This window comes from Carya illinoinensis, chromosome 16, assembly GCF_018687715.1.
Source record: "Carya illinoinensis cultivar Pawnee chromosome 16, C.illinoinensisPawnee_v1, whole genome shotgun sequence".
Taxonomy (NCBI): Eukaryota; Viridiplantae; Streptophyta; class Magnoliopsida; order Fagales; family Juglandaceae; genus Carya; species Carya illinoinensis.
Window position 1 is genome coordinate 3335189 of NC_056767.1, and position 26190 is coordinate 3361378.

The following is a 26190-nucleotide window of genomic DNA, read 5'->3' on the forward strand; positions in this document are numbered from 1 at the left end:
GCAAAATATATTAGTTTTTTGAGTAGTGAGATAAGATGAGATAATTTTAGATGAAAGTTAAAAGTTGAATACAATATTGTTAAAATATTTTTATTGTTTTGAGGTTTGAAAAAATTGAATGAAGAATTAAAAAAATTGAACTATTTATGATATTTTATGTTAAAATTTGAAAAAATTGTAATGTTAAGATGAGATAGATTGAAAGTGTTTTTCAATCCAAACGACTTCTAAAATATCTTAATATAAAGTATCTTATTATTATTAAGCAATTAAAATATTTTAAATATCCAAACGAGTCATAATTGTTCATTTTCACAAAATTTTCATCTCATCTTAATTATTATAACTTTTTTAAATTTTCATGTAAAATAAAATAAATAATTTAAATTTTTCAAATTTCAATATAACTTTTTTAAATCTTCATATAAAAATAATATTTAAAATAATATTTTAATAATATTTTATTCAATTTATCTCAATTTATCTCATCTCATTCCTAAACAAACGACTTAGTTTAACAATGGACTGAATTGCGAATATCTAAGTTGGTTTTTAATTTCAAATGTTTAATACCAATCCAGAATATTTGGGACGGAAACCTATCTATTGGCATAAAGCAAAATCTAATCGGGTCTGGAGTTGGATCCGCCCCACCCGTCCCATCGTCTTCCCTCCCTCCCACTTTCTCGAGAAAACGGCAAGAAAATGTTGCAGTTAAAAATCCTTTCAATTATTCTTCTTTGCCAGTCAAATTAAAATTCATCGAGTAAGTCATTTTTTGTATCCCGCGCAATCTCTCTCTCTCTCTCTCACACACACACACAAGAAACCAATTCCCTTCCCTTCGGTCTTTCTAGGGCTCAGCACGTTGCCCCTTATGTCCTGTCTCATCCCAATTTTACCGATCCAGACGCGGTAAAATTCTGGGTCCGCCGCCATTTGTTTAGTCTTTATGGAGGAAGAGAAGGCTGTTGATGTTGGTGGGGGGGAATCGTTGAGGGCTTCGTCGTCCTTCGTCAAAGCGGGCGACCGGCAGGTGTTCACGGTGGAGCTCCGACCCGGAGAGACCACCATAGTCTCGTGGAAGAAGCTCCTGAAAGACGCTAACAAGGTCAATGGATCCACCGCCTCTTCCGTCCCGGAACCGCCCGCCAACGCCCACCCCACCCTCGAGTCTCTAATCGCTCCGGTGAGTCCCTCTCATCCTAATATATGCACACAGACGTAATACATACGTACCTACACAACCACATGTCGATACGTATATGCTATCTCTGTGATTGTGTACATTATTGGGTTTTGGTATGCATGTGTGGGTTATTGTGGAGATACAGTGTAATTTAGCTGTAAGGCGTACTGTTTAAACCGTTCGTTTTCTTCTGGAAAAATACTATATTTAGCGCTAATTGTGGTACTGTTGATAGAGTATGGGGGATAATTCTTCTCATGTATTGCTTCGAATTTTGAACTTGGGCTGTTGATGCTTGTGGATAGAATGAGTGGGAGAGAGAGAAATGGCTAGTTAGAGAAGGAAGTTTCATTTCCTCAATAGCGAGTCTAAACTCAACTCACCTTCACTGAACGAAGCCTCAATCCCAACTTATTGGGTTTGTTTAACGATCATTCTGCAAGCAATCAGTGTCAGTTACATACCTCTTCAGGAAGCAAGCTGTTCAGGAACTATAGGCATTTTTGCTGTTAATTGAATCGATGGAGCTTTAGGGCTGAAACGGTGATTGGTTTAGGATGATTATGTCCAACGGGATTGAGGAATTGGTGAATAGTTCTTCAAAACCAAATTTACTGAATTTATGGGACCAGATATTCCCAAATTTTTATTCAGTTGATTTTTTATTGTCTCTGGCTGTGGTGTTTTCATCCTTTATTCATATTAGTTTTTAGATTCTACTTAAACTTATAGATATTTTTTCCACAATTTTTTATACACCACGTATCGATTCTTTTTCTTTGGATGGGCTATATGCTCATATGGCAGCTTTAGGTGGCTATATGTGCATATGGCAGCGTGAAGACATGCATGCTTATCTTTATGCAAATCTATACAGTTGCATGATTGACCTTGTAAGTTGTAAGTGTTAAAATTGTGAGCTTATCTCCATTTACATCAGCTTAAACAACATATTTGGTTATGATGAACATCTTTGTTCAGTCATCTGCTTTTCCTATCAGTGCCCATGTTTCATTCTTTTTACATGAAATTGTGGTTTCATTATGCAATATAGATTCTTAGTTATGCTTCACCTTTAGGGAGAACCAACTGAAAATGAAGATAAAGATGGCCCCAATCGATTCAGTGCTGTCATTGAGAAGATCGAACGCCTCTACATGGTATCTACATTTACCTTGAATTTATTTTACCCTTTTTGATTCTTGTATCTAAGACTTGTTGCAGAACCATTGGTTGTGAGATATATAAGACGAACAATTGGTTTTCAGATATTTAGGCCATGTTTGGTTAAATGGGATTTTGCACAATCTTATTTTTTATTTTCACTATTTCGACCTTTCATCCAATCATTACACAAACACAAAAATAAAACAACTTTTACAAGTACCAAAACAAAAAATACTCTTAAAATTTTTTATCCAAACATCTTTTCAACTTGCCTATCCTCTTCCACAAACTCTAATATGAAACTTATTTTAAAAAATATTTATTCAAAATCCTCTCTCTCCTTATTCCAAAACCCAATAAACAATACATCTCAAAAAAACTCTTCTATCCAAAGATGGCCTTAGCTTTTATTTGATTATTTGACATGCAAGATAATTTTAGAAGGAATATTTTCACTTTAATATGCTAACATGAACAAAAAATAATTCTCAGGGTAAGGATAGTAGCGATGAAGAAGATTTACGTGAGCTTCCTGATGATGATCAGTATGATACGGAAGACTCTTTTATAGATGATGCTGAGCTGGTAAGTGCTATTCTGCATATCCATGCTAATCTTCATAGAGCTTTCAGACCGAAGTGGTAGCATCCTTCTTCTTATATCAGTGTCTTAAAGAGTATACTGCTTCTGTAATATCCTCTCACTGCATTTTCTGTAGGATGAATATTTTGAAGTTGATAAGTCAGCCATAAAACATGATGGATTTTTTGTTAATAGGGGGAAGCTGGAGCGCATGTGAGTTTCTTTTAACCTTTTGTTGATTCTGTTACTGTCATCACAGTCACGCTTCCTAGCTATATTCTACTTTGTCCCCCTTCTTTTAGCTTAGTCCAGTCAAAGAGGGCACATTGCCCAAACAGCATATCCTTTCTACTCTTTTAATCTTTTAGAGCAATTTTTTTGTTTTTTTTTGTTTGCAAGTTAGCAATACTATTTCATTGACAAAACCTAGTATTTTGACTGCCTTTTTTAATGGGTTTTTAGTAGTGACATGGTAGTATTGCACAGAGTATCATACTAAGAGCAGAGTGGATTGATTGATTTTTATCTTTATTTTTTATGTTTAATCTACATGCAATTATACCCTGCATGACCTTGATTGGGGCTAGTTTGTGCAGGGGCAGGGCCACCAACGTGCCAATCCCCTTTAAGGTGGCAGTGCTAACAAGACCTCTTTGATCCCCGCTACTCTTTATTTTTTTAGTACTAGTTTTTTGAAAAAATTATTCCCTTCTGTTTTCAATATCTTATTTATTTTTAAAAAACAGGAGGTGTGCTACCAACAAGAAAAGCATAGCCATTTTTCTTTTTTTAGAATGAATAGCTATTCCTTTCATATTGAGGAATAACGATTCCTAGGAATAGCAATGTAACCAAATGTGTGAAATGACTATTCCATTTGAGGTTCTTATCCAATACCAAATGTGTGTTTAGTTTAGATCTCAGGTACAAAGGGATAGAGTGGTGGGGTGAGACATAGCAGATAGACCACTGAATTTTAGTTTTATTCTGCCCAAGATCCTAGCTGTGTGTGTTACTAATGTTATATAGGTTGTGATAGATTTCGAAGACAGGCACATTGAAAGAAAAAGAAAATCACTAAGATGGGCTTCATCCTATGTTTAGACAAGCAATATGCTTGAAGTAGAGATAAATCAAAACCTTAACCATAGAGAATTTGAAAATTCTAAAAGGATGATTCAATCCTTGGGCACCCTGCACAGCTCTGTACTTGAAAGTAGTATTTCAACTGTTTCCCTTCATTGTCCAAACGTATCAAATGAGAGAATGCAGAACTCCCTGTCAGAAATTAGTATTTCAACACTCATAAAAAACCAGTATTTCAACTTGCGGAAAATCCCATTTTGTCATCTCATAAATCACCGTAATTCATCTTTTTATGGTTCTTTTATAATTAATTTTTGGTCCTCTTATTATTCATCATTATTTTATCTACATGCTGGAGTTATTTGCTAGTCATGTTACAAATGTTATTATTATTTTTTCTTTTCTACTAAATTCTTTACCAAGATTCTAGTTGACAATTTCATCGATTTCTGAAGAAGTTGTATAAAAGAAAGTGAAGATCTAGTTAGTTTGGAATATTTTCTCCTTTACTGAACGTTTTTTCTTTTCCTTTTACAAGAAATGAACCTAATGCCTTACCCAACCAGCAACCAAAGAAAAGGCGCAGAAAAGATTTGGAAAAGGGTCATGGTGGAAATGATGAATTTCATGCATCATCAAAACATGTAAAGAAGGACAGGATGGCTGCTGCAAAGATAACAACAATGCTTATGAAGAAGGACTCTTCTAGCCCCTCACAAAATTTGGCTGTAACAAGTGAAAATCTTCAAGAATTTAAAATCCAGAATTCATTGGTTGCTCCTGGAATTTCTTCCAAAAAGAAACCTGCTGATACTAAAATGATATTCGATCCTGCTGCATCTCTAAAAGTTTCTAATGGTGATGCTTCTGTATCTTTAGCAGAAGTAAGGGATATTGATAAGCAGAAGACTGGAGTCATTCAGTCTAAGAGCCTTGGTGACAAATTGAAAGATTCAAGTGGATTCTTTGATGCATCCCAGCAGAAATACCTGGACAAAAGTGCTCATGTACAATCTAAATCTCTATCTGGAAGACCTTTGAACAATGTTGATCCATTGGAATTGTCAATTAGGCCAAAAGAAAAGAATGGTGTCACTGAGCTGTCTGACAGGACTACCATGGAGAAGTATGCCATGCAAACAACAGTAAGTTATTATTTTATTTAATTAAATAAAAATTACACCTTCCTTCATTGATGTATTGATTGCCATAAATGTACTATGACTTAAACATTCAGTTCCTGATAATCTATGCACTTGGATGAGAAAACATTTTTATACACTGTGGGTGTGGGTGTGTGCATGACTCCATTTGATGAAAGTCCATTTCAAGATCCGTAGTAGAGGAAATGATAACTGACTAATGGGGCAAATGAGAAAAGGGAATATAGAGAGTTGTTCTAGTGTTTTGACGGTTTGGTCATGTAGATTTACATATCTTTGCTTAATTGATGCAATGGAAAGAAATATTTTTTTTATCTTTCATATATCTATCTATTTTTTGTGATAATAATGCTGCTCTAAGTCAGCTCAATTAGGTCTGAAAGTTTTTTTATTTATTATTTTAGTTGGATCTCAATTATTATGAGAAACAGGTTCACAGAAGTAGTAGGTCTTATTATCAGAAGACAATAATGATTATTTTTATGAAACTTTTCTCATTTCTTTTTTCTTTGTTGATTAGGCCGCATTGTAAGAATGATGACTAGAGTGAAGCTTCAGGTTCAAGAAAGCTGCTACTTTTACTTTTGTGCTAGGAAAATAGGCTTCGGATTAAATAGCATCTCTTCCCTCCGTAAGGGAGGGATGGAGAGTGAAGTGACGGGTTCAATCCCCTATTGATCCATGATTTGGGTTTGTTTATCAAAATATTAATTTTTACTAGGTTTTTACAGAGAGCTATTTAGGTCTGAAGAAAATTAGCATATAGAACGTATAAAGATGTAATTTTGTGGGTTGGTCCTACTTGGTCTCTTTGGGTGCGTCCCGTGGTTTTTTTTAATGTGGGATAAAAGAGTGGTGGAAGCGGTTGAGGAATGTGTGGGGAACTTTTCGGTTGCTGGTTTATCTCAGCAGCAGTTGCCCCGTGTGTGCTTGGATCATGAGTTGGTTGGAATGACCTTTTGTTGAAGATAATATTTATAAGGTCATTTGTGGCTTGGCTAAGGATAAAACGTCGGGTCCGGATGGCTTTTCGATGGGATTCTTTCAAGCTTGTTGGGATATTGTGAAATGTGATGTTATGCAAGTTTTCATGGAACTCCATGCTTTCAAGAAGTTCAAGAAAAGCCTCAATGTGACTTTCATCGCTCTTATTATACTGAAGAAACACGGGGCTATGGAAATCGAGGATTTCCGCCACATAAGCCTTGTGAGTGGAGTATACAAGATCATTTCAAAGGTCCTTGCTAATAGGCTTAGCCCGGTTTTGGAACAAATTATCTCTAAGCCTCAAAATGCATTTATTCGGGGGAGACAAATTCTTGATTCGGTTCTTATAGCCAATGAGTGCTTGGATCATAGGTTGCGGGAAGGAGTTCTAGGTATTCTTTGCAAGTTTGACATTGAAAAGGCATATGACCATGTGAATTGTGATTTTCTTCTATACTTGCTCAGGAGGTGTGGCTTTGGTGATAGTTAGATTTCTTGGATTCGACATTGTGTCTCTATTGCACGCTTTTCGATGCTAGTTAATGGCACTCTTGCTGGATTTTTTAACAGTTCACGTGGTTTGAGACAAGGGGATTCATTGTCTTCTTTTCTTTTTGTTATTGTTATGGAGGCACTTAGTTGTATGGTGAAGGCTACTGTTGGAGGAGGGGTTCTGTCTGATTTCTCGGTGGGTAATGGCACTAATGGCTCTATCATTCTCTCGCATCTCTTATTTGCAAATGATACTCTCCTCTTCTGCGAAGCGGATCATGGCCGGATTCAAACTTTGTGAGCACTGTTGTTATTTTTTGAAGTAGTGTCAAGGCTTAAGGTGGAACATTGGTAAATCTGAGATGGTTGGGGTGGGTGTGCTACCCAATATCAATAGCTTGGCAGGACTGTAAAGTGTCTTCATTGCTTATGAAATATTTGGGATTCCCTTTGGGGGCGACTTTTAAGGCTCGAGCTATTTGGGACGGGGTTGTGGAGAAGGTAGAGAAAAGGCTTGCTGGTTGGAAATGGTTGTATTTATCGAAAGGGGGGTGATTCACTTTAATTAAGAGCACTTTAACTAACCTCCCCACCCATGTTCTATCTCTATTTCCGTTGCCTGCAGGGGTGACGACTTGGATTGAAAAATTATTTCAAGTTTTTTTGTTTTGTTTTGTTTTTGTTTTTTTTTTTTGGGGGGGGGGGGGGGGGGGGAGAGCGAAATTTCACCTTGTTAATTGGAGCAAAGTTTGTTCCCCAATTTTGTATGGTGGCTTGGGAGTTTGCAATTTGAGGACCTTTAATAAAGTTTTGTTGGGGAAATGGTTATGGAGGTACCATTTAGAGAGGGATTCGCTATGGAAGGAGATTATTGACTCTAGACATGGGTGTGCTTCCCCCGCTCGGGGGGCGGAGGGTGGTTAATGGTGTGGCCTTTTGGAAATTTATTCAAAGGGGATGGCAGAGTTTCGAGAATGAAATCCGGCTTGTGATTGGAGAGGGTTCTAGAGTTAGGTTTTGGCATGATATTTGGTGTGGAAATTGCACAGGGCATTTCCAGCACTTCATTGTATTGTAGCTATCTGTGAGGCTTTTGTGGCAGATATGTGGGTATTTTTTCATGGTTCTTACCGGTTGAATGTCCTTTTCAATAGGGATATTCATGGTTGGGAATTGCACATTGTTTCAGAAATTTTTAGGTTATACTCCATGGGAAACACTATGGCATAGGAGGATAGGATATAGTGGAGGGCCAATGGTAGCAAAAAATGTATAGTCAGGGTGTACTACAAGATCTTGACAACACAAGGCCATGTTTCATTTCTCTTGGAAGAAGATTTGGAGGTCTCGTGTGCCCACTAAGGTAGCTTTCTTCGTATGGGCTGCTGCCCTTGGGAAGATTTTGACCACGGACAACTTGAGGAAGAAGGGACTCATTGTGATGGATTGGTGCTATTTGTGTAAAAAGCATGGAGAATCCGTGGACCACTTATTATTGCACAGTGAGGTGACAAGGGGGTTGTGGAATGAGATCTTTAGAAGAGTTGATGTCGCTTGGGTGATGACATTGAGGGTAGTGGATTTATTGGCCTGTTGGAAGGAAATTCAAGGCTGCCTTCAAGTGGCGGTAGTGTGGAAGATGATTCTATTGTGTATCATGTGGTGTATGTGGGCGGAAAGAAATGAGCGGAGCTTTGAAGATAGGGAGTGCATTGTACTTGATGGAAACAAAGTTTATGACTTTTTGTCCCTAATCTAGAATGTATTTAGGGGTTATTTTGTATACTTTTTGTGTACATGGGCTATGCCTATATCATTCATATCAATAGAATTTACTTCTTACGTACCAACAAACAAAAGGATGTAATTTTTGTAGAAGTTTAGGTTTTGTTCCCTACAATTGAAAGAGCATATGAGGCTGCAAATGTTATCCTTCTACTTTGGATTATAAAGAACCATGAAGACATGCATGTCGACTTTTTATTTACTTGAGTTTTAGGTAAACTTTTTTTTTTTTTTTTTTTTTTTTTTTATCAGTAGTTTTAAGTAAACTGACGCTACGACCAAGTTTTGCGTATGGTGGCCCGTTCTCACCAATTGGTTCATTGTATTCAACAGAAATTATGGTAATTCCTTTTCCTTGTATATCATTTCTGTGTTAGTTTAGATTAATGTCATAACTTTATGCAGAAAGCTACACAGATCAGAAGGGATGGTTCAAGTGTTAGGCCAAAAAGCTCCCTTGAAAAGGCTATTAGGGAGTTAGAGAAGATGGTTGCTGAATGTAAGTTTAGAAATTTTCATGAAAACTCTCTCTTACACAAGGTGCTTCGTGGAACTTGCATATAATAAATTGCTGTTTGTGTAATATATTTGTAGCGAGGCCACCTGCAGTTGAGAATCAAGAGGCAGATACTTCATCCCAGGCAGTTAAAAGGAGATTACCCAGAGAAATAAAGCTGAAGCTTGCAAAAGTTGCAAGACTAGCGGTATTAGAGAAGAGCAAAATTCCCTTTTAAATTTTCATCATGACCGCAATATATAAATTTATATGTGCTAAGAATTTACTTGAAAGCCTTTGACTAAGTTCAATAAGATTCTTCCTTTCCTTTCTTTTCCCCTTTGCAGCAGGCAAGCCAGGGGAGAATATCGAAGGAGTTACTTAACCGCCTTATGAGTATTCTTGGACATCTAATCCAGCTCAGAACATTGAAGGTATCACCATCTGTTATAAAAATGATACGACTCTTGGGCACCTATTGCTCCATTTTCCAATTATAATACAAAGGCTACGTGGTGTAGTTGGGCCACTGGTGGATGAAGTTATGATTATGCCTTTGGAAGTAGCTACAAACTTGCTGTTGATATATAGTTGAGGCCTCTTATACTCTCATCAACTTCTGGTGTTGAATCTGTAAACTATTGTAAAATCTAAACCAGAACAATGATTGTAAGATGTTTAATATAATGTTGCCACCACTGTCTGACCTCATTTCTTGAGATTTTGAAGTTGTTGCCTAATTTTGTTTGGATAAAAGTCATCAATTTTATTTTTCTTTAATTATCTGTAGGTTTTGCGTAGCACTTGGTTCAGTGACCAAATCTTTTGACCTGTTCGAAAGCAATGTAGTTTATAGCTTTTAAAGTTAAGACATGATAAGAATGTGATAGACTTCTTTCTTTAATTATTGAATTTTGTCAACTTGGTAGATAAGGAATTTTCTTTGTTGTTTTCTCTCTGATAAATAAAGCCGTAGCATATTAGTCTACGTGTGTTTGTATGTGTTTTGTTTTTATTTATTTATTTATTATCTCACGTTGTCTTTACTACTTGAGTTTTTAGTTCATATGAAACAACTAAAAATGGATTACTTATCCCATATTTTTTTTTTCTACAGAGAAACTTGAAGGTCATGATTAGTATGGGTCTGTCAGCCAAACAGGAGAAAGATGATAGGTTTCAACAGATAAAAAAGGATGTAGTTGATATGATTAAAATGCGGGAGCCCTCTTTGGAGTCCAAGGTATGCTTTTTCTGTAATGTTCTCTCTCTCTCACATGATAAGTCTTTCTCCAAATGGTGTGTTCTAATGCTATGGCCTTTTTTGGGTGTGATATGTCTTTCTCCATATGGTATGTTCTAAGGCTATGGTATTTTTTTGGGTGAAAGTACATTATGCACCGTGAAACGAAAATACCATCATTTTGTTTTTCAATTTGCACCTCAAGTTAACAAAATTGTCACACCCTAAAATACCACTTTTTTTAGGCGACTTACGCCATCTATTTAGATTTAACCATTAAGATTGATAAATAGGGCATGTGGCACAATCTAGATTGATAGATCATGTGTGCAAATTGCCAGAAAGTGGTAGTTTGAGTGCAAATGGATGATTTTTGATAGTTTGGGGTGCAAATTGAAAAAAGAAGGTAATATGGTATTTCAAAAGGAATTTTTCCTTTTTCAATTTTTTCTCTTTCAACTTCATGTTGGATCTTCTCTTATGCTGGGTTAGAGGCCATTGTGTCTTTCATGGTTGGAACTTTTGTATTTTCTAGCCTTTCTTTTATCCTAGAAGAGTGCAGAGCATTTTTTACCCTTGCTACTGCAGTCATTTAGCTCGGTTTGGATTGAGAGGGGCTCTCAATCCATCTCATCTCATCATTACAACTTTCACAAATTTTCACACAAAATGCAATACATAATTCAACTTTTTCAAATCCCAAAACAATTATAATATTAAAAAATAATATTCTAACAATATTTGATTCAATTTCAACTTTCATCTCAGCTCATTTCATCTCAACTCACTATCCAAACCTAACCTTAGTCTTTCTTTCTTTGAACCAAGCCATCTTAAAATACTTTTCTTTTATAATATCACTAGTGAAATTAGAATAATATTATTTTGTTTTTGCAGAGAAAGGAGTTGTTATTTTAAGAACAATGCTAAATTTACTTATAAAAAAAGAAAAAGAAAAAGAAAAGATCAATGCTAAATAGATTGTTTCATTGTGAAGCTTGTACTGTATCTCACTCTGAAAAATTTCTAATCAAGTTTGGCAAATTAATGTGAAATGCATTATATGTTTTTCAGGCCTTTGGGCAGCAAGCTGGAGCGTCAGATGATTTTCAAGAATTTTGTTCTGAAGAAAAAGGAGTTAAAAAGAAATTTAGCATGGATGATGCATTAGAGGACAGGATTTGTGATCTCTATGACCTTTTTGTTGATGTAAAGATCCATGTTTTCTCTGCCCTTTCCTGAAAAATTGTTCATTTGCGGAGGAAACTTTTCTTATTTTTTTACCATTAAATTGATCTAGGGGCTGGATGAAGATGCGGGTCCACAAATTAGAAAGTTATATGCGGAGGTAATTTAATTTTTACCATTTTTATTTAGTTGCACTCTCAACATTTCCAATGCTTATATGGCTGAGCCTTTTTTTTTTCTTTTTCTTTTTGCTTTTTCTATCTTCCTATCACCTAAAATTTTTTAAACACTTTTGACTCTTTCATGTTATGGCGCTTCTTTTCTTTTTTCTTTTTTAATTTTTTAATTTTTAATTTTATTTTTAAGTTGACCTCTTAATGATTTATCATTATTGTTGTTAACATTCCTCAGTATTTTCCAAGCTTTTCTGAGGTAAGAATTCCCATCTTTGGTTCAGCTTGCAGAATTGTGGCCAGTTGGTTTCATGGACAATCATGGGATCAAAAGAGCGATTTGTAGGGCTAAAGATAGGCGGAGAGCACTGTACGGTAGACATAAGGTATGGCTTTTGCATTTTCATCTTGGATTGTAAGGCTATTCATGCTTCTTACTTTTACCACCTATATATACTATCTCGTATGATCCATTAGGGTGCATTAGTGGTCAAAGGATGGGTTTGTGATAAGCTGCAGACTTGGACAGTCTGCGTTTCATTCTACACTAGGAGTTTCTCGGGATGGTTTGATTCAACACTAGGTGTTCTCTAGGATCCCTTGATGCACGGTTCTGATCAGTGGAATCATGCGTCTGGAGTTTGCTCCCCAGGGTTCGGTGTGAAGGGCTTTGACTTGGTGGGGATTCAACGTCACACACACACACACACACACACACACACACACACACACACACACACACACAGGGAGTATATTAAATTGAGATCTTTCATGTTCTGGCTGAATGTCTTATGTAAGTAACTGGCTGAATGCCAAGCAATTAAAAAACATATCCTCTAATTTGTGGTACACATGTTGGCTTGATTTTGATCCCTCAGTGCACACAATTTCTTGGTTGTGTCTGTGTGGGTATGAAGATCACACGGTTTTTTCCCTCACGGTCAAGATATCGTATTCCTTTGATTTGAGATTTCTTACACTTTGGCCTCCCTATAGTGGGTAGGAGCTCAATGTTTTGAAGTTAGTAATAGTTTGTTTTGACCTCATCTGAGTCATTTGGTATGAATTTATAATTACTTGTAAGTTATATATTAAGAAAAAACAGGTTATTATGAATACTGGAAGGTTATGCAATTAAATAAATGGTAATCATCTTTGTTCCCCGCTTCTATTAGAAAACATGTATCATAAGCTGATGATGGAATATCGTGCTTGTTACCCTAAAGGTTTGTTTCAAGTTGACTTTTTATTTCTTAATTCTTGTTGGTTATGTTGTTATCATTTGTCTAGGATCAGGAGAAAATCAGAAGGAAGAAAATGCTGGCACGTAGAATGGAGGAGACTGTTCGAGTCGAAGGTAATCCAATTGCTCAGCCACAGCCTACGCGCGAGCGCACATCTACCGAAACTGGCAGTTATGGTTTAACTTCAGCAAACAGGCCGGTTACTGGTTCAACGGCAGCAGGCAGGATGCACAGTCCCTCATCGAATGGTCCAATTACGTTGGACAGAATGAAACAAGAGAAACTAAAGGGAACCTCAAGCAATCCGGTGGATGATACAAGGGTATCATCAGATGGAGGAATGGTGAAGAAGAAGGTAAAGCGGAAACCAGAACTGGACTTAAACGAAAGCCTTTTGCGTCCAGAGAAATTACCTTCACAACAGGGAGAGGAGAGACACAAGTCCCTCAAGCAGGCGGCTGCTGCTGCTGCTACAGCAGGTCTTCCCCAAAAATCAAATCTTCAGGCATCTTCTGCTCCTCCAAACGTGGAACAGTCAAGCTGACATGATATCTTAATTAGCTCAATTTAGGAAGTTTACACCCTAAAAATAGTTTTTTGCACACGAGTTTTTTCCTTTTCTTTTTTTTTTTTCCTTCTTCTTCTTCTCTTCTTTTCTTTTCTCTTCTCTCATTTTTTTTTTTTTAAATGATGGGCGTCATTCATTCTGACCAACTGATTTTTACCATTTTTGTAATTATATGTTCTTTAATGGCGCCTTGTGGATTAAAGATTTATCTTCAATAGAGATAGCAGCGAGCTATGATTTTCTTGTGCTCAGGCTATTATTATTATTATTTTTATTTTTATTATTAAAGTATAGCTATATTACGAGATGTGTTGAAGTTATTCTATTATTAAATTAGTGTATTGAGTTACTTATCAAAAAGTTAGTGTATTGAGTACATTATTCAGATAACTTAAATGATCAAATTTGATTTGTAATATTCTAATTTTAAATTTATATTTCAAATCAATTTATTTCATATAAATATTTTATTAGGTGTGTTCTACACACTCGTTTGATAATAAGATTTTTAACTTCTTTAGACACAATAAGGATAGCTATCCCAGGAAGAGTTGAACTAAATCACTTTTCTGCCTTTCCGAATCGTTACTTCATTTTCTAATTAGGTTCTTTCCCTAATGAGAAAAACTTCAAGTTAATCTATTCTTTTCCATATAGCAGCCATTCAATGAGAAAATGCCACGTATGGGTCCCATTTTATCGACACTTTAATTGCACCACAGACTAATTATCGATTGTATCAAGCGTCGCTAATTTTTTTTTTTGATAATAGACTTTAATTTCATTCACTGAAACTGAAGTTACATCTGTGACTAATCAATACAGGACAAACCATATTATCAGTCAAAACTACTCAACTGTTAGGGGCTCCCCCGCCAACAAATTACTTTGTGACGGACATTGTCTAAAACTTCTACACCTCCTCTCCTGACAGCAGTCAAAAGAGAAAGCACTCTGTCTAAGCAGAGATAAAACGACCTTTCTTCCAAAGAAGAAAGGTACACCCAAGCTCGAGTACAACCACACTCTCTCCTCCCAAGGAGGAAGAGTACTACCATCTACATTCCTCCAAAAGAGGAATAGGACAAACACCCATATTCCTCTAAAAGAGAAAATGGGACACTAGTCTATTTTTTATTTATTATAAAACTAAAACAAACCAATAAAAGCAAAAACAGAAAAACAAAACAAACTTGACTGGTCTAATAAACTAAAGGCCCAGCCTAAGCCGAAGGCCCAGCTAGCACGAGGGGGCCCAACCCGTTAGGGTTCATCTCTTCCATCTACTGCCGCCGCCCGTCTTCATCACTGAAGATTCATCATCCAGAAACCGTCCAATAGCAAACGAGCAAAACACTGCTCTCATGATAGAAGATTTCAGATCAGCCCACACCGCATCCTCCACGCCACACCGATGAGTTTCTGCTCAGTCGTGCCCCGGTATACTGGTCGGCCCTCACTTCTGCACCTCTCACGTACCTCCCCCTCCAGCACCCAAGCGGCTGACCACCACGGGAGCAGCCCTCTGTGATACAACCCCAACCCACGCCACCCCTGTTTTAAGCCAAAAAACAGAGCTACCGCTAACCATCCAACCACCCCACAGCGGGTTGCACATCCGCTAACCATCCAAGACCACCCCAGCACCCCAGCGGCTGACCACCACGGGAGCAGCCCTCTGTGATACAACCCCAACCCACGCCACCCCTGTTTTAAGCCAAAAAACAGAGCAAACGCTAATCACCCAACCACCCCACAGCGGGTTGCACGTCCGCGAGGGACCATCCCAATAGACCAGAACCACCGCTCTGCCACTCACCCCAAAACCAGATGCCAAACCGACCACCACACGTCGCCATATACATCCGAAGAGGGGTGAAAACAAGGGCTCGGCCACGGTACTTGAGTCACGGCGATACAGCTCACCTTCGGTCTTCACCCGAGAGCTTATTCAACATCAAAACAAGAGCATCCTCCCAAATCTAAACTAAGAAACCAAAAAAGGAAAAGAAAGAAAGAGGGAGGAAGGAAGGGAGGATGGAGCCGAGGCTCCCATCCCCCCCCTGCCCCCGGACTCGTTGCTGGATTTACTGATTTTCTAGAGAGAAGCTAGAGGTTCTCTCTCTAGCGGCCGAGTTATTTCAACTCGAGCTCATGTATGGTTTTACATTTCCCATTCAAGCGTCGCTAATTGAATAAGCTTCCGCATTCCATTATTTATAGTTCGAAGGCAGAGAAAGGGATTCATATTATTTAGCTTACACTAAAAGCTAAACTCTCCTGTAATCTTGTGAGCCCATTTACCCATCGCGATCTTTAGATGTAAAAAAGGAGAATTAATTCAAGAAATGGTCGGTAAAACATAGCGGTATTAAAATATTAAAAATAGTGAGTAATGTTAGTTTTCATTTTAAATCTTATTATTTCTAAAAATATATATTTTAAATGATTTAGTTTTTACCATTTGATTGGATTAAAAAACTTTTAGGGTGAACAAATATTTTTGATAATTAAATGGGCACGTGTCATTCATAGGAGGATCTACGCAGCTATCATGTTCTAAGATCGGACGGCCAATAGGCACGAAAGTTCATGGCAGAGGACGAATAACAGAAACACCAGATCACCAATAAAACCAACGTCCTTCTCACTTTCCCGCGGTTTCAATATGCAAAAGAGAGCTTCTCACTCCTTAACTAAACCTAAAATCTCCCTTTCAATTTCTCTTCCTGAACCAGCTCAATCTCTCCCCTCTCTTCTTTGTGGGAGACAGATAGAGAGAGAGAGAGAAGATGCTGACGTCGAAGGCGTTCAAGGGGGCCAACGTTTTCATGTCGCGGAACCTCGTGGCCCCCGAGATCTTCGACAAGCTTCACGACGCGCTCAAGCAGAACGGCGCCGAGGTCTTTCTCTGCTGCGACCCTTCCCGCTCTGGCCCTAACGATTACCACATCATCTCTTCCCCCGATCACGTAATACGGATTGGATTTTTTTTTTTTTTTTTTAAAATTTTAAATTGCTTGAATTTGAGTTCGGATTTCTGATTTGTGGCGGTTAAATTCTCGTTGCAGGAGAAATTTCAGGATCTTAGAGCTAAAGGGTGCAATTTGCTAGGTAGGGTTCTGAATTTACAATGTTTGATTCAGCAACTGTGTGGCCTCCTTTTGTGTTTCTGTACGCATTTGGTTATGGTTTATGAGCTCCTAGTAGTAAAGTTTCTGAATTTGCTGTTAGGTTTTTTTATTGCTACAGAATTACAATATTGATCCGCTCGACTGGCTATTTGCCATTTGGAAGAAAGACAAATGAGTTTTGTTATTTAAGAAAGGAAGTTAGGACTGTTTCCGTCTTCTTTCTCTATTTTCTGGAGAAACAAATATAGCCTCTAATATCTAGTGATATTTAAAAGACTTTTTACTGTGTGCTGCGCAGCCCAGCTAACCACCAGATTGTGATTTTGGAATGTATGAGGGAAATGTCGAAATATAAAATTAAGTTTAATCCGAATGTTTCAATTGCTTGGGTCATTAACTATGTGTGGTTACTCGTTTACAGGTTTAATTTTGACGGTTTTTGTAGTTGGGTTGTTAGTTTGATTTCTTTCCAGGATAAAGGGTGATGACATTGAAGTTCATTTCTATGCAAGGCAGGTCCTCAATGTGTTCTTTCCTGTGCAACAGAGCATAGAGCTTTGCCTAAACAAGGGTTCGCTTGCTGCCTTGCAATGGATGGTGTCAAAGTACTTGCATCTGGTTTCGACGCAGATGAAAAGGTGCCTTGCTTATGATACATTTGTGTTTTTCTAACTTTTTTCATACAAAACTTCAAAAAACTGGCATCCATAAGATACATTTGTACTAATTTAAAGACTCTTTACTAATTAAATGAAGATATCAATATTTTAGAGTGGTTACCAAATAAGTTGCAGTTGTATTATCTTAATTGCCTTGTTTACTTTACTACTCCTGTGTACTTGGCCTAGGCCCTTTTTCCTGTCATTAAAAGTTATTTTACCTGTCATAAAAAAAAGAAAGAAACTGCCTTCTTCACTCTACATCTTCAATAGGCATGATTTTATTCTTTTATTGAAGTTTGTTTTTCATTTCACGTGTTACCTTTTCTCATCATGTGCAATTAAGTATGCTCACTTTTAGTTTCCTGCATATGTGATTTTCTTCATTTTCAATTACTTGCATTGAAAGACCACTCTCTCTCTCTCTCTCTCTCTCTCTCTCTCTCTCTCTCTCTCTCTCTCTCTCTCCCCCTGCCCCAGGCAAAGATAGAAATGCTAGTGACATCAATGGGAGGAGTCCTGTATCCTAAAGCATCCTTGGATGTCAGCTTTGTCATTGCGAAGAATGTTTTGGCTGCAAAATACAAGGTTTGGTACTTTTTTTTTTTAAATTTTTTTATAGAGATTATATCAATTAATCTAAATTTATAGTTTATTCATGCAGATTTTCAGAAATCTAAAATAGGCTGGGCAAGTCAAATAATAAAATGTTCTACACTTTGACTGTGGCTCATAACTTGTGCCATGCCAAAAGTGAAATTATGTGATGAGAATGTGCTGCAATTTACTCCCACTCACCCCTCTAAAAAAAAAAAAAGAAGAAGAAAAGGAGTGGAGATTACATACCTTTTTTTTAAGTAATAAGAGAAGAAAAGGCGTCGAGATTACATACTTTGAGGGGATGCAATCATTAGTATGGCTTGATGATTTTTACCTTTTTCAGTGGGCGTTAAATATTCTGAAGAAACCAATTGTAACAATTCAGTGGTTACATCAATGCTGGAATGAGCATCGTGTTGTTCCTCAAGAGTCATACAGGATTCTTCCTTTTTCTGGATTGACAATTTCCTTGACCAGAATTCCAGCAGGTTGTTATGTTGGCTATCAGTTTCCTCTGTGTAACATAAATTATTTGTTCATTGATGACATTTGGTTGTTCTTCTCAGATGAGCGGAAGGAGATTGAGAAGCTTATCACACAAAATGGTGGAACATATTCTGCTGACCTGACCAAAATGTGCACACATTTGATTTCTGATATATCCTTTTCATGGTTCCTTTAGGAAAATACATTGGCATAAAATTACTTGAAAATCTTTCTATAAGCATGATGGTAGAAAAGTACACTTCTTAATTTTACTGACAAAGCTCTGTTTCAGACATGTGGGTTAAAATCACATATTTGTTTGTTCCTTCCGCTGCAAGGCCATATTTTATGTTCCATATTCTTGTTTACATACTTTATAATTCTGCCTTTTTGGTTTGTTTATAAAAATATGTACTTTTGCTGAACTAGTTAGAGTATCTCCCGACATCCCTATCTCTCATTCTTCATACTGGCTGCATAAGTGAATTTCTTGACAAGACTGAATGACAAGTACAAGGTTGCTTGAAAATCTAGGCTTCTCATGCTCAATATGATAGGGTTGTTCATTGGCTGGTTTGGAAGGGGAATTTTCTCCCAACTGATCATGCCAGAATTGAAAGAAAAAACCAGATCAAACTGAACATACCTTACAACTTGTAGGAAAAATCTTCTTGCAAGCAGAGTAAGTTGTATCAATCCAAACTGATATTGATCTGGTCGAATTGGTGGACCTGGAACCATGCCACTTAAAACTGAGTGTCCAATTTAGTTAAAAAATTCAACTACTAATTGCTATTTCCTTTTTTCTGCCTCCAAACTCAAGATCCTCCCTTCTTTTTTATAACTAAAGCAATGCCTAATGCCCAATGCTAAAATATCATACTATCTCAAGTTTTGGCCTGACAATCAAATCTGATTGTCATCTACTGTACATGATTTGGTCTAGCATGTTGATGCAGGTGATTGAACACTAATCAAACTGAAGCTATTGTTTTATTTTAGAAATTTAGAACCAATCAACCTAAAAACCAAACCAAGCTTCTTAATTTGGCTTGGCTCGTTTCAGTCAATTGGTTTGCTGGTTTATTTGCACATCACTATAGCAAGCAATTTTTCTCTTGCTCATCTAGTGAGCATGTCCTTATCATCTAAAACTATTCTTCAACATCATGATGCCCGCCATTTGAATTTTAGGATTCTTCAATGTAGTTCTGTATATACATTTGAATTCTTGACTATTCTTAAGCTCCTGAAGGTGACAAATACAAGGTTGCTCGAAAATGGGGCCACATTCATATTGTAACTCGGAAATGGTTTAATCAATCCGTTGCTAGAAGAGGTAATACTTTCTTTCATGAGATGTAGCTTCTGGTGCCTTTTGAATTCACAGCATACTGTAGTTTATTGTTCGGCTCTCTGTGAAAAATTTTGCACATTGTATCTGACCTTGAAATTACTTTTGGATAAGTAGCATGTTTGAATGAGGACTCCTATCCTGTGCTGGGAGGTTCTGTATCTTCAAGTAAAAATGCAAGGAGTTGCTTGACAGTGCAGCATAGCCTAGACAAGGGTGTTGGGATTTCACAATCTGTGGCATCCTCAGCGGCTACAGATTTAAATTTGCAAGCTTCTCGTTGCACTGAAGTTTTGGAGTCAGATTTGGAAGCCACTATGTCACAGAATGTTTCTTCTGCAATTTCAGATCCTCCTGTCTTTCTTAAAGGGGGGAATTTTGAACCATCTACTATGCATCCCAATAATGAAACTTCCCTTGATGGTTTTGTTGCCAATGATTCTCAATCCGAAGACAGTGATCTGTACTTATCAGAGTGTAGAATATTACTTGTTGGGTTTGAAGTTTCTGAAATGCGTAAACTAGTTAATATGGTGCGTAGTGGTGGGGGGTCCCGCTATATGTTGTTCAATGATAGGTTGACACACATAGTAGTTGGATCTCCTTCAGAGAGGTAATCCTTCTTACTCGTTTATGGAAGAACAATTATTATAAATATTTTCTAGTATCTTTTAAAATACTCATATCTGCCAGTGCCAGTGTCAAGTGACACTTGACATGGGAAAGCAAGTATGGAGGCTTTTTGAAATCAACCTGAAGATAGTTTTATTCACACTGGCTCTCTCATATGCTTGATAATTTGGGGTATTGTATTATCTTATGTTCACTAGCTTTGTTTCTCATGTGCTTTTGTAATTTCTCAGCGAGAAAAAGGAGGTAAGGAGCCTTGCAGCTCTGGGTGTCATTTATGTGGTTAAAGCCACCTGGCTTGAAGATTGTAATCGTGATAAGAAAGAAATCCCTGTTCTGCAGAGACACATTGCCTATGATCTACTTCTTCCAAAAGGTTTGCTACTTATTAAATGAAAGTTCTTAGTTTGTATTTTTTGTTTCATAACGTAGTTCCAGCTGGACTTGTGTTGTTATTTGTGATATTTATAATTTCTTTCAGTGTTTCGATTGGTAGTTTCCATCAATATACTTTTGAGTATGTAATACTTGTTCATGTTAATTCTACGTTCTGATCACATAGATTCTGTCTACTCCACAAAAGGAACTGTGACAGGAGTGGCCAGTATAAATCAAAGCAAAAACTCCATTTCTCATCGAAGCATGCCATCCGATGAGTTACTGGGGAGTATGAACTCTGAAATTGGATTGCCTTCATTGGAAAGAAACAGGGAAGAGAGGTCAGAAATCAGCAGAGACATTTCTCTTAAAGCAATGAGAAGACAAAGTCAAGTCCCTGTTGTGAATGATAAAAGTAACAGTCGACCGAGCGACAAAAATAAAGGTCAACTGAACATGCAACATGATTCCAGTGCTAAAAATGGAAAGCCATCAAGTGTATTCAAGGGGAGAGTATTTTGCTTTTCAAATTCCTTTCCTGAAGATAGGGTAAGTAGTTAAATTTCATGCTTTGAAGGGATTGATTTTTCATAACATGAACTGTGGCCTTGGCATAATTATTGTCATTTGGAAGTTCAACAATATGTTTCTGGTTGTAAATATTTTTTTGATAGGTAAAATAAATTTTATTGAAAAGAAAAATAGGTGTAACCCAAGTACATAGGGGCTATACAATGAGAAAACCTAATTACAAGTTAGGGACTAGAAATGGATACAAGAAAGTCATTGAAACTAGCCCCATTGAGAACAATGACAGAAGCCCATAAATACAATCTGGTTGTAATATTAATGTTAACTTTTTCTGTTGTGGAAAAAACTTACGCAGGTAATTTTAGAAAATTGTGGAAATAATTAATGATCTACAAAATAGTTTCCATGAAAGGTTGCAAAAGAAAAAAAAAGTACATTATCCGAAGGACTCAGAATGTCAAATCTGAACTTGCAAACCTATCTACAACTAAAGGCCTCTTACCTTTCTTTAGAATCCTATAATCAATTGTCGAAGCATGAACTTATTTTATAGGCTTCAGCATCCAAATTTCGGAATTTTTCATCATAGGATTTGTATTAGGGATGTTGAAGATCTCTCTGTCTCTCCCTCTCCCTCTCTCTCTCTACCCACACACAAACTCACATGCACCCCTATGTATATGTATCATAATTCAAGTTGGCACTACAAAATATTAAATGAGATTTTACAGATAGGATTATATACTGGAAGCAGCTGTGGACGTGTTATTTACCTTTGAATACTTGATTGCTTATTTTGCACTTTCAAGCATGCAGTATCTGGGCTTTGTTCTAAGGGTTTTATTTTATTTTTTCATTTTTCCAAAATGTCTTAACTGTTAGATCTGATTTTTTCTCCCAGAGATTTGAAATTGTTCAATGGGTAGTTCAAGGAGGAGGAAGGGTAGTGGATGATAATGCAAAACAAAAGGTGCACTTCATCATCGAGTGTCATGGCGTGATACCCAGGCCTATAGATGATTCCCAAACCGTGTCTGTATCAAGTCACTGGATCCGGTCTTGTTTGGAGGTATGCTTGGTGAATGTATATGCATTTTTTCTTTATTAAAATTAACCATGTGTAGAATTGCCAATTGACAAATCTTTGAATCATAAACTTGAATATGGAGTTGTCAGATATGTAACACAAGAAATGTATGTACATCCACGATCTACCAACAAGATGTTCAATAACATATCAGTGGGGAGGAGAGAAAAAAAGAAGAATTTGTATACATTTTGTTGGGATTCTTAATTGCAGATAAAAGTTGAGATATGGAGTGGTTGGAAGTTAAAAGCTAAGCACAAATGTGAGGTGATTTTGACAGAGAAAACCAAATGATTTTTTGGGTGCAATGTTTCAACAAGTTACAAGTTTAGGAAAAAACTTGTGTTGAACCAGTCTTTTGCCTTCCTTTCTTCTCTCACTTTCTTCCAACAAAAGGAAAGAAAAATGAAAACACAATAAAGACAAAATAAAAGCAAAAAAGAAACCAGAAAAATAGAGAAAAACTTTAGATGCTGCTTCTCTTTTTATTTTGCTTATTTTCTGGAAAATTAAAGACCCATAGAATGTATGGGTCTTTCTGTGTGCAACTCACCAAAAAAGGAAGTGTGTATGTTTTATACAATTATGTTTCTAAAGGAAGAAGAAGCATTGCTTGAGATCATTGGTTTGGTCCCTCTTTTGGTTATGCATGAAGATTACACTTTTTCCCTAACCTTATGTAATTTTATAGCTTCTGCCATCAACATATCTGTTGTTGTGAATACTAATTCAGAAGTAGTGAACTATGAAGTTTCTTGATATTAACTCATTGAAAATCTTGTTACTGCTGCTGCTGTCTTTTGCTGACATTCTTTTCTTTTTTCTTCAACTCAATCACCTTTGTTATCAGTAATTGAAATGTTAGCTAGATTTCAATCATCATCTTCTATTACCATCTTACCATCAAGTGCTGATGGGGTTAAAACATCCATATTGAAGGATGAATGCTTGCTGGATGTTGGTAGTCACATTCTCTACTCTCCACTTCCCTGCCGGATTCCCTTGCCTGGGTTTGAGAGATTTCGATTCTGTGTTTCACAATATGAGGAGAAAGATAGACTGCTACTACGGAACTTGTGTTTTGTTCTTGGAGCTAAATTTTCGGAAAAACTGAGTAAAAAGGTTACCCATTTATTATGCAAATTCACGAATGGACCAAAGTATGAGGCTGCTTGTAAATGGGGGATATGGTCGATCACATCCGAGTGGATCTATGAGTGTATCAGGCAGGTATGTTTTTATGTTCTGTGTGTGTGCTGTGTCTGATGGGTGTGATTTCTTTTTCTTTAATTGTGTTTGAGCATGTGGCTCGGTACGTGCATGTGCAAATGCATACTTAGCAGATGGGTAGGATTAGACTATCTAGGGGAACCGGGCAATTCTATCTAAGGAACTTGGCAGAATAGTGTGGTAACTTTTGGAGAAGTCCTACCTCACAATGCAGGTCATAGTGTAAATGTGTTAGTGTATCCCACAAGAAAAAAGAGGAGGGGGGGGGGGGGGGGGGGGTTTGGGTCTATTTTGCGTTCTTGAAATTGATGACATTATGTTTGGATACTGTTTCCAATTCTTTGACAGAATGAAGTTGTTGCTCTGGATCCATTTTGCCCAAAAGAAGTTACTATTCAAGACCGAGAAGCAGGATTGTGCACCCAGAGTCAGTTTCCTACGCAAGCTGTGCCGATAATATCCAGAGATGGTGCCTCCCAGTTTTCTAGTCAATCTCAAAACCTAGGAAACACACAAACCCAGTGTACCGTTAGTAGAAATGACAGCTTTAAGGAATTGGCTAAACAATCAAGTGTTTGCAACAAAAAGGCAAGGCTTTTAGAAAATGATGACCAAAAGAGTCTGCCTCTCTCTGGGGTATGTTTACATGATCCTATCTGCAATAAGAATTCCACTGGAGATAACATATCTAAAGATAATGGGGAAGTATCACATGCTGTTCCCGATGTTGCTGCTGCTATTGAGGACTTGTTGGAGCAGACTAGTAAGGTAGAAAATAGTGATGATTCATTAAGATCTTGGTTGATAAAATCGAATTTCTTGCTTTGACTTATTTGCTGAATGTTTTCTTCTTAAGATTCATGAGCAGAAATCTCCAGGGAGGACTGAATGTGATAAAGGTGTATCCTCATATATTTTAACATTTATTACGTGTATCCTTATACTACCGATGGCAAATCAGTTTATCCTTGATGTTAGGACAGCTTTTCTCACCTGATTATTCAGCCCTTGGCCAAGAACATTCAGATACTCATGCTGTAATTGGGTTATCTACACACTGGTTAAACAGGTAACCTCTATAAGCATCCTTAATCCTTGTTGAAACTTTATTTAATTAGTTTTGTTTAACCATCACAAAGAATTATAATCAACCCCTTCCCAAAGGAGGCTCTGTTCTAACTGACTAAATTCTTCAGTTCCTAGAAATGACTTTGGAAACCAAAATTCTTTATGCAGAGAAAATAATCCTTCCTAAACCATAATGCTGGAGCCTACAATTTGTTTCTCATCTTCTTTTGACTCAGGCATTAAGCTTATGAATGTTTCAGGACTGGGAAAAATGATGACATCGGCAACCCTTCTGGAGGTGCCTGTGCAGGAATATATGACGGTTTTAGTGAAACACAAACGGAGTCTCAGGTTTCAGCACTGACTCATCTGATGTTTATTTGTTGTTTGCATTATTAAAATAAGGTGGTTGTCTAATATGCTTAAATATATACGGGAAAAAAGTTCATTTGTTAGTAGTGTATTGGCTTTGAGAGGAAAGAAAACATATTGTCAACCTTGGTTTATATTAATTAGCAGATTTTGCTCTTGCAGGTTGTCGGTTATGAAGAAGATTTGTCAGGCAGGCAAATGCTTATAGACAGAGTTCGGACACGAAGTAGCCTGGCTTGAAGTACTAGAATAGCCCGATGATGATGATGGTAGTAGAGAAGCATTTGCTGTCTTGCATCTGAGTTCGTAATCTTGCGGAGCTGCACAAAGTGGAGGGAAAGAAGCTAATTAGTCAAGATGAGGTTAAGATGACATCTGTATGCTTCATATCCACCTTGTATTATAAAGTAGGAACATTTATATGATATATGTAGGTGTTGGAGCAGCATTCCATAGCATTAGGTTGGAAAAAATGATGTATTGATATCTATCGGAATGCTGTAATCAACATCTTTGGAATCCCCATTTTGTTAAAAATCAATTTTACATACAACCGTAAAGTGCATAAACTCTGCGTAATTATTTTGAAAAAGATTAGGATTTACTATTAAAAAATTAATTTTTTTCATGTGGATCTTATATTTTATTTACCTTCTTCAAACCGATTACGCTGCAGTTATACAATTTACGATTACAAATATCTTATCTACGAAACCTTTGATCTATCGCCCTCCGCCAACCAGACACGCCGTTCCATTGATTTTGTCGTTCAACCAACGCGTGCGTCCCATGCACTATTACCATATCAGGCAGTACCTTCAACCTATTTGCTGCCTTCTATATATAGAGGTACGGGTACCTTCCAATCCTCTTTTTAACTAAAAGCAGAAATTCAGATTTACTTATTCAAGAATTTAGTGGATGGGGATGAGAAAATTATAATTTTGTATTTTTTCTTTTAATTTATTTACAATCTTGATTATATAAAAAAGGATATTCCAATGCTACTTTATAATGAGTCAGAAGACATCTTTTAAACTAATATTTCAGCATAAACTCTACGTAATTATACTTATTTTTATTTTTTATACTTAGCTAATATATGAAGTAGTGATGATGAATAAAAGAATTTAATTAATTTAACAAAAATAAAAAATAAAAAATAAAACAGCAGTGGTGTGCTGTAGCCTGCGTAGACAATTAAATAGAAAGACATTTACAATAAAATATCTCAATTTATGAATTTATTTGCATAAAATTCCTTACGTAAAGCATTTCTCTTTCGTTAAATTGAGCCG

The 26190-nt window shown here is 36.8% G+C and overlaps 2 protein-coding genes across 5 annotated transcripts; both read left to right on the forward strand.

Annotated features, from left to right (window-relative positions):
- Positions 1-589: 589 nt before the first annotated feature.
- LOC122299250 (ubinuclein-1-like) lies at positions 590-13614 on the forward strand. 2 transcript variants are annotated; one of them, XM_043109364.1, is made up of 13 exons: positions 590-1189; positions 2269-2349; positions 2849-2941; positions 3075-3151; positions 4563-5169; positions 8857-8950; positions 9046-9155; positions 9298-9381; positions 10065-10190; positions 11265-11399; positions 11491-11538; positions 11836-11937; positions 12842-13614. In XM_043109364.1, the coding sequence occupies exons 1-13, from the start codon at positions 953-955 to the stop codon at positions 13337-13339; spliced, it is 2292 nt and encodes a 763-aa protein (XP_042965298.1). In that variant the 5' UTR covers positions 590-952; the 3' UTR covers positions 13340-13614. The 2 variants fall into 2 exon arrangements, with proteins under 2 accessions (XP_042965298.1, XP_042965297.1); XM_043109363.1 differs by having other exon boundaries at positions 591-1189; positions 9295-9381.
- A 2378-nt stretch (positions 13615-15992) lies between these two features.
- LOC122299722 (DNA topoisomerase 2-binding protein 1-A) lies at positions 15993-25526 on the forward strand. Of its 3 annotated transcripts, none has more exons than XM_043110142.1 (17): positions 15993-16335; positions 16435-16477; positions 17044-17135; positions 17637-17744; positions 18100-18244; positions 18323-18414; positions 19488-19581; positions 19714-20209; positions 20460-20602; positions 20789-21153; positions 22037-22204; positions 23162-23452; positions 23801-24220; positions 24309-24353; positions 24436-24521; positions 24781-24871; positions 25055-25526. In XM_043110142.1, exons 1-17 carry the CDS (start codon positions 16156-16158, stop codon positions 25130-25132), a joined length of 2937 nt encoding a protein of 978 aa, XP_042966076.1. In that variant the 5' UTR covers positions 15993-16155; the 3' UTR covers positions 25133-25526. The 3 variants fall into 3 exon arrangements, with proteins under 3 accessions (XP_042966076.1, XP_042966074.1, XP_042966075.1); XM_043110140.1 differs by having other exon boundaries at positions 15994-16335; positions 17014-17135; XM_043110141.1 differs by having other exon boundaries at positions 15994-16335; positions 17014-17135; positions 20810-21153.
- The last annotated feature ends 664 nt before the right edge of the window (positions 25527-26190 follow it).

Bases quoted from the DNA above. Each gene is read 5' to 3' on its own strand.
- LOC122299250 (XM_043109363.1), top strand. From the start codon at position 953: ATGGAGGAAGAGAAGGCTGTTGATGTTGGTGGGGGGGAATCGTTGAGG. The intron at 2,942-3,074 runs GTAAGTGCTATT...CATTTTCTGTAG, and splicing joins TTATAGATGATGCTGAGCTG to GATGAATATTTTGAAGTTGA. The intron at 9,382-10,064 runs GTATCACCATCT...TTTTTTCTACAG, and splicing joins TCCAGCTCAGAACATTGAAG to AGAAACTTGAAGGTCATGAT.
- LOC122299722 (XM_043110140.1), top strand. From the start codon at position 16,156: ATGCTGACGTCGAAGGCGTTCAAGGGGGCCAACGTTTTCATGTCGCGG. The intron at 22,205-23,161 runs GTATGCTTGGTG...TCCATATTGAAG, and splicing joins GGATCCGGTCTTGTTTGGAG to GATGAATGCTTGCTGGATGT. The intron at 24,354-24,435 runs GTATCCTCATAT...ATGTTAGGACAG, and splicing joins GGACTGAATGTGATAAAGGT to CTTTTCTCACCTGATTATTC.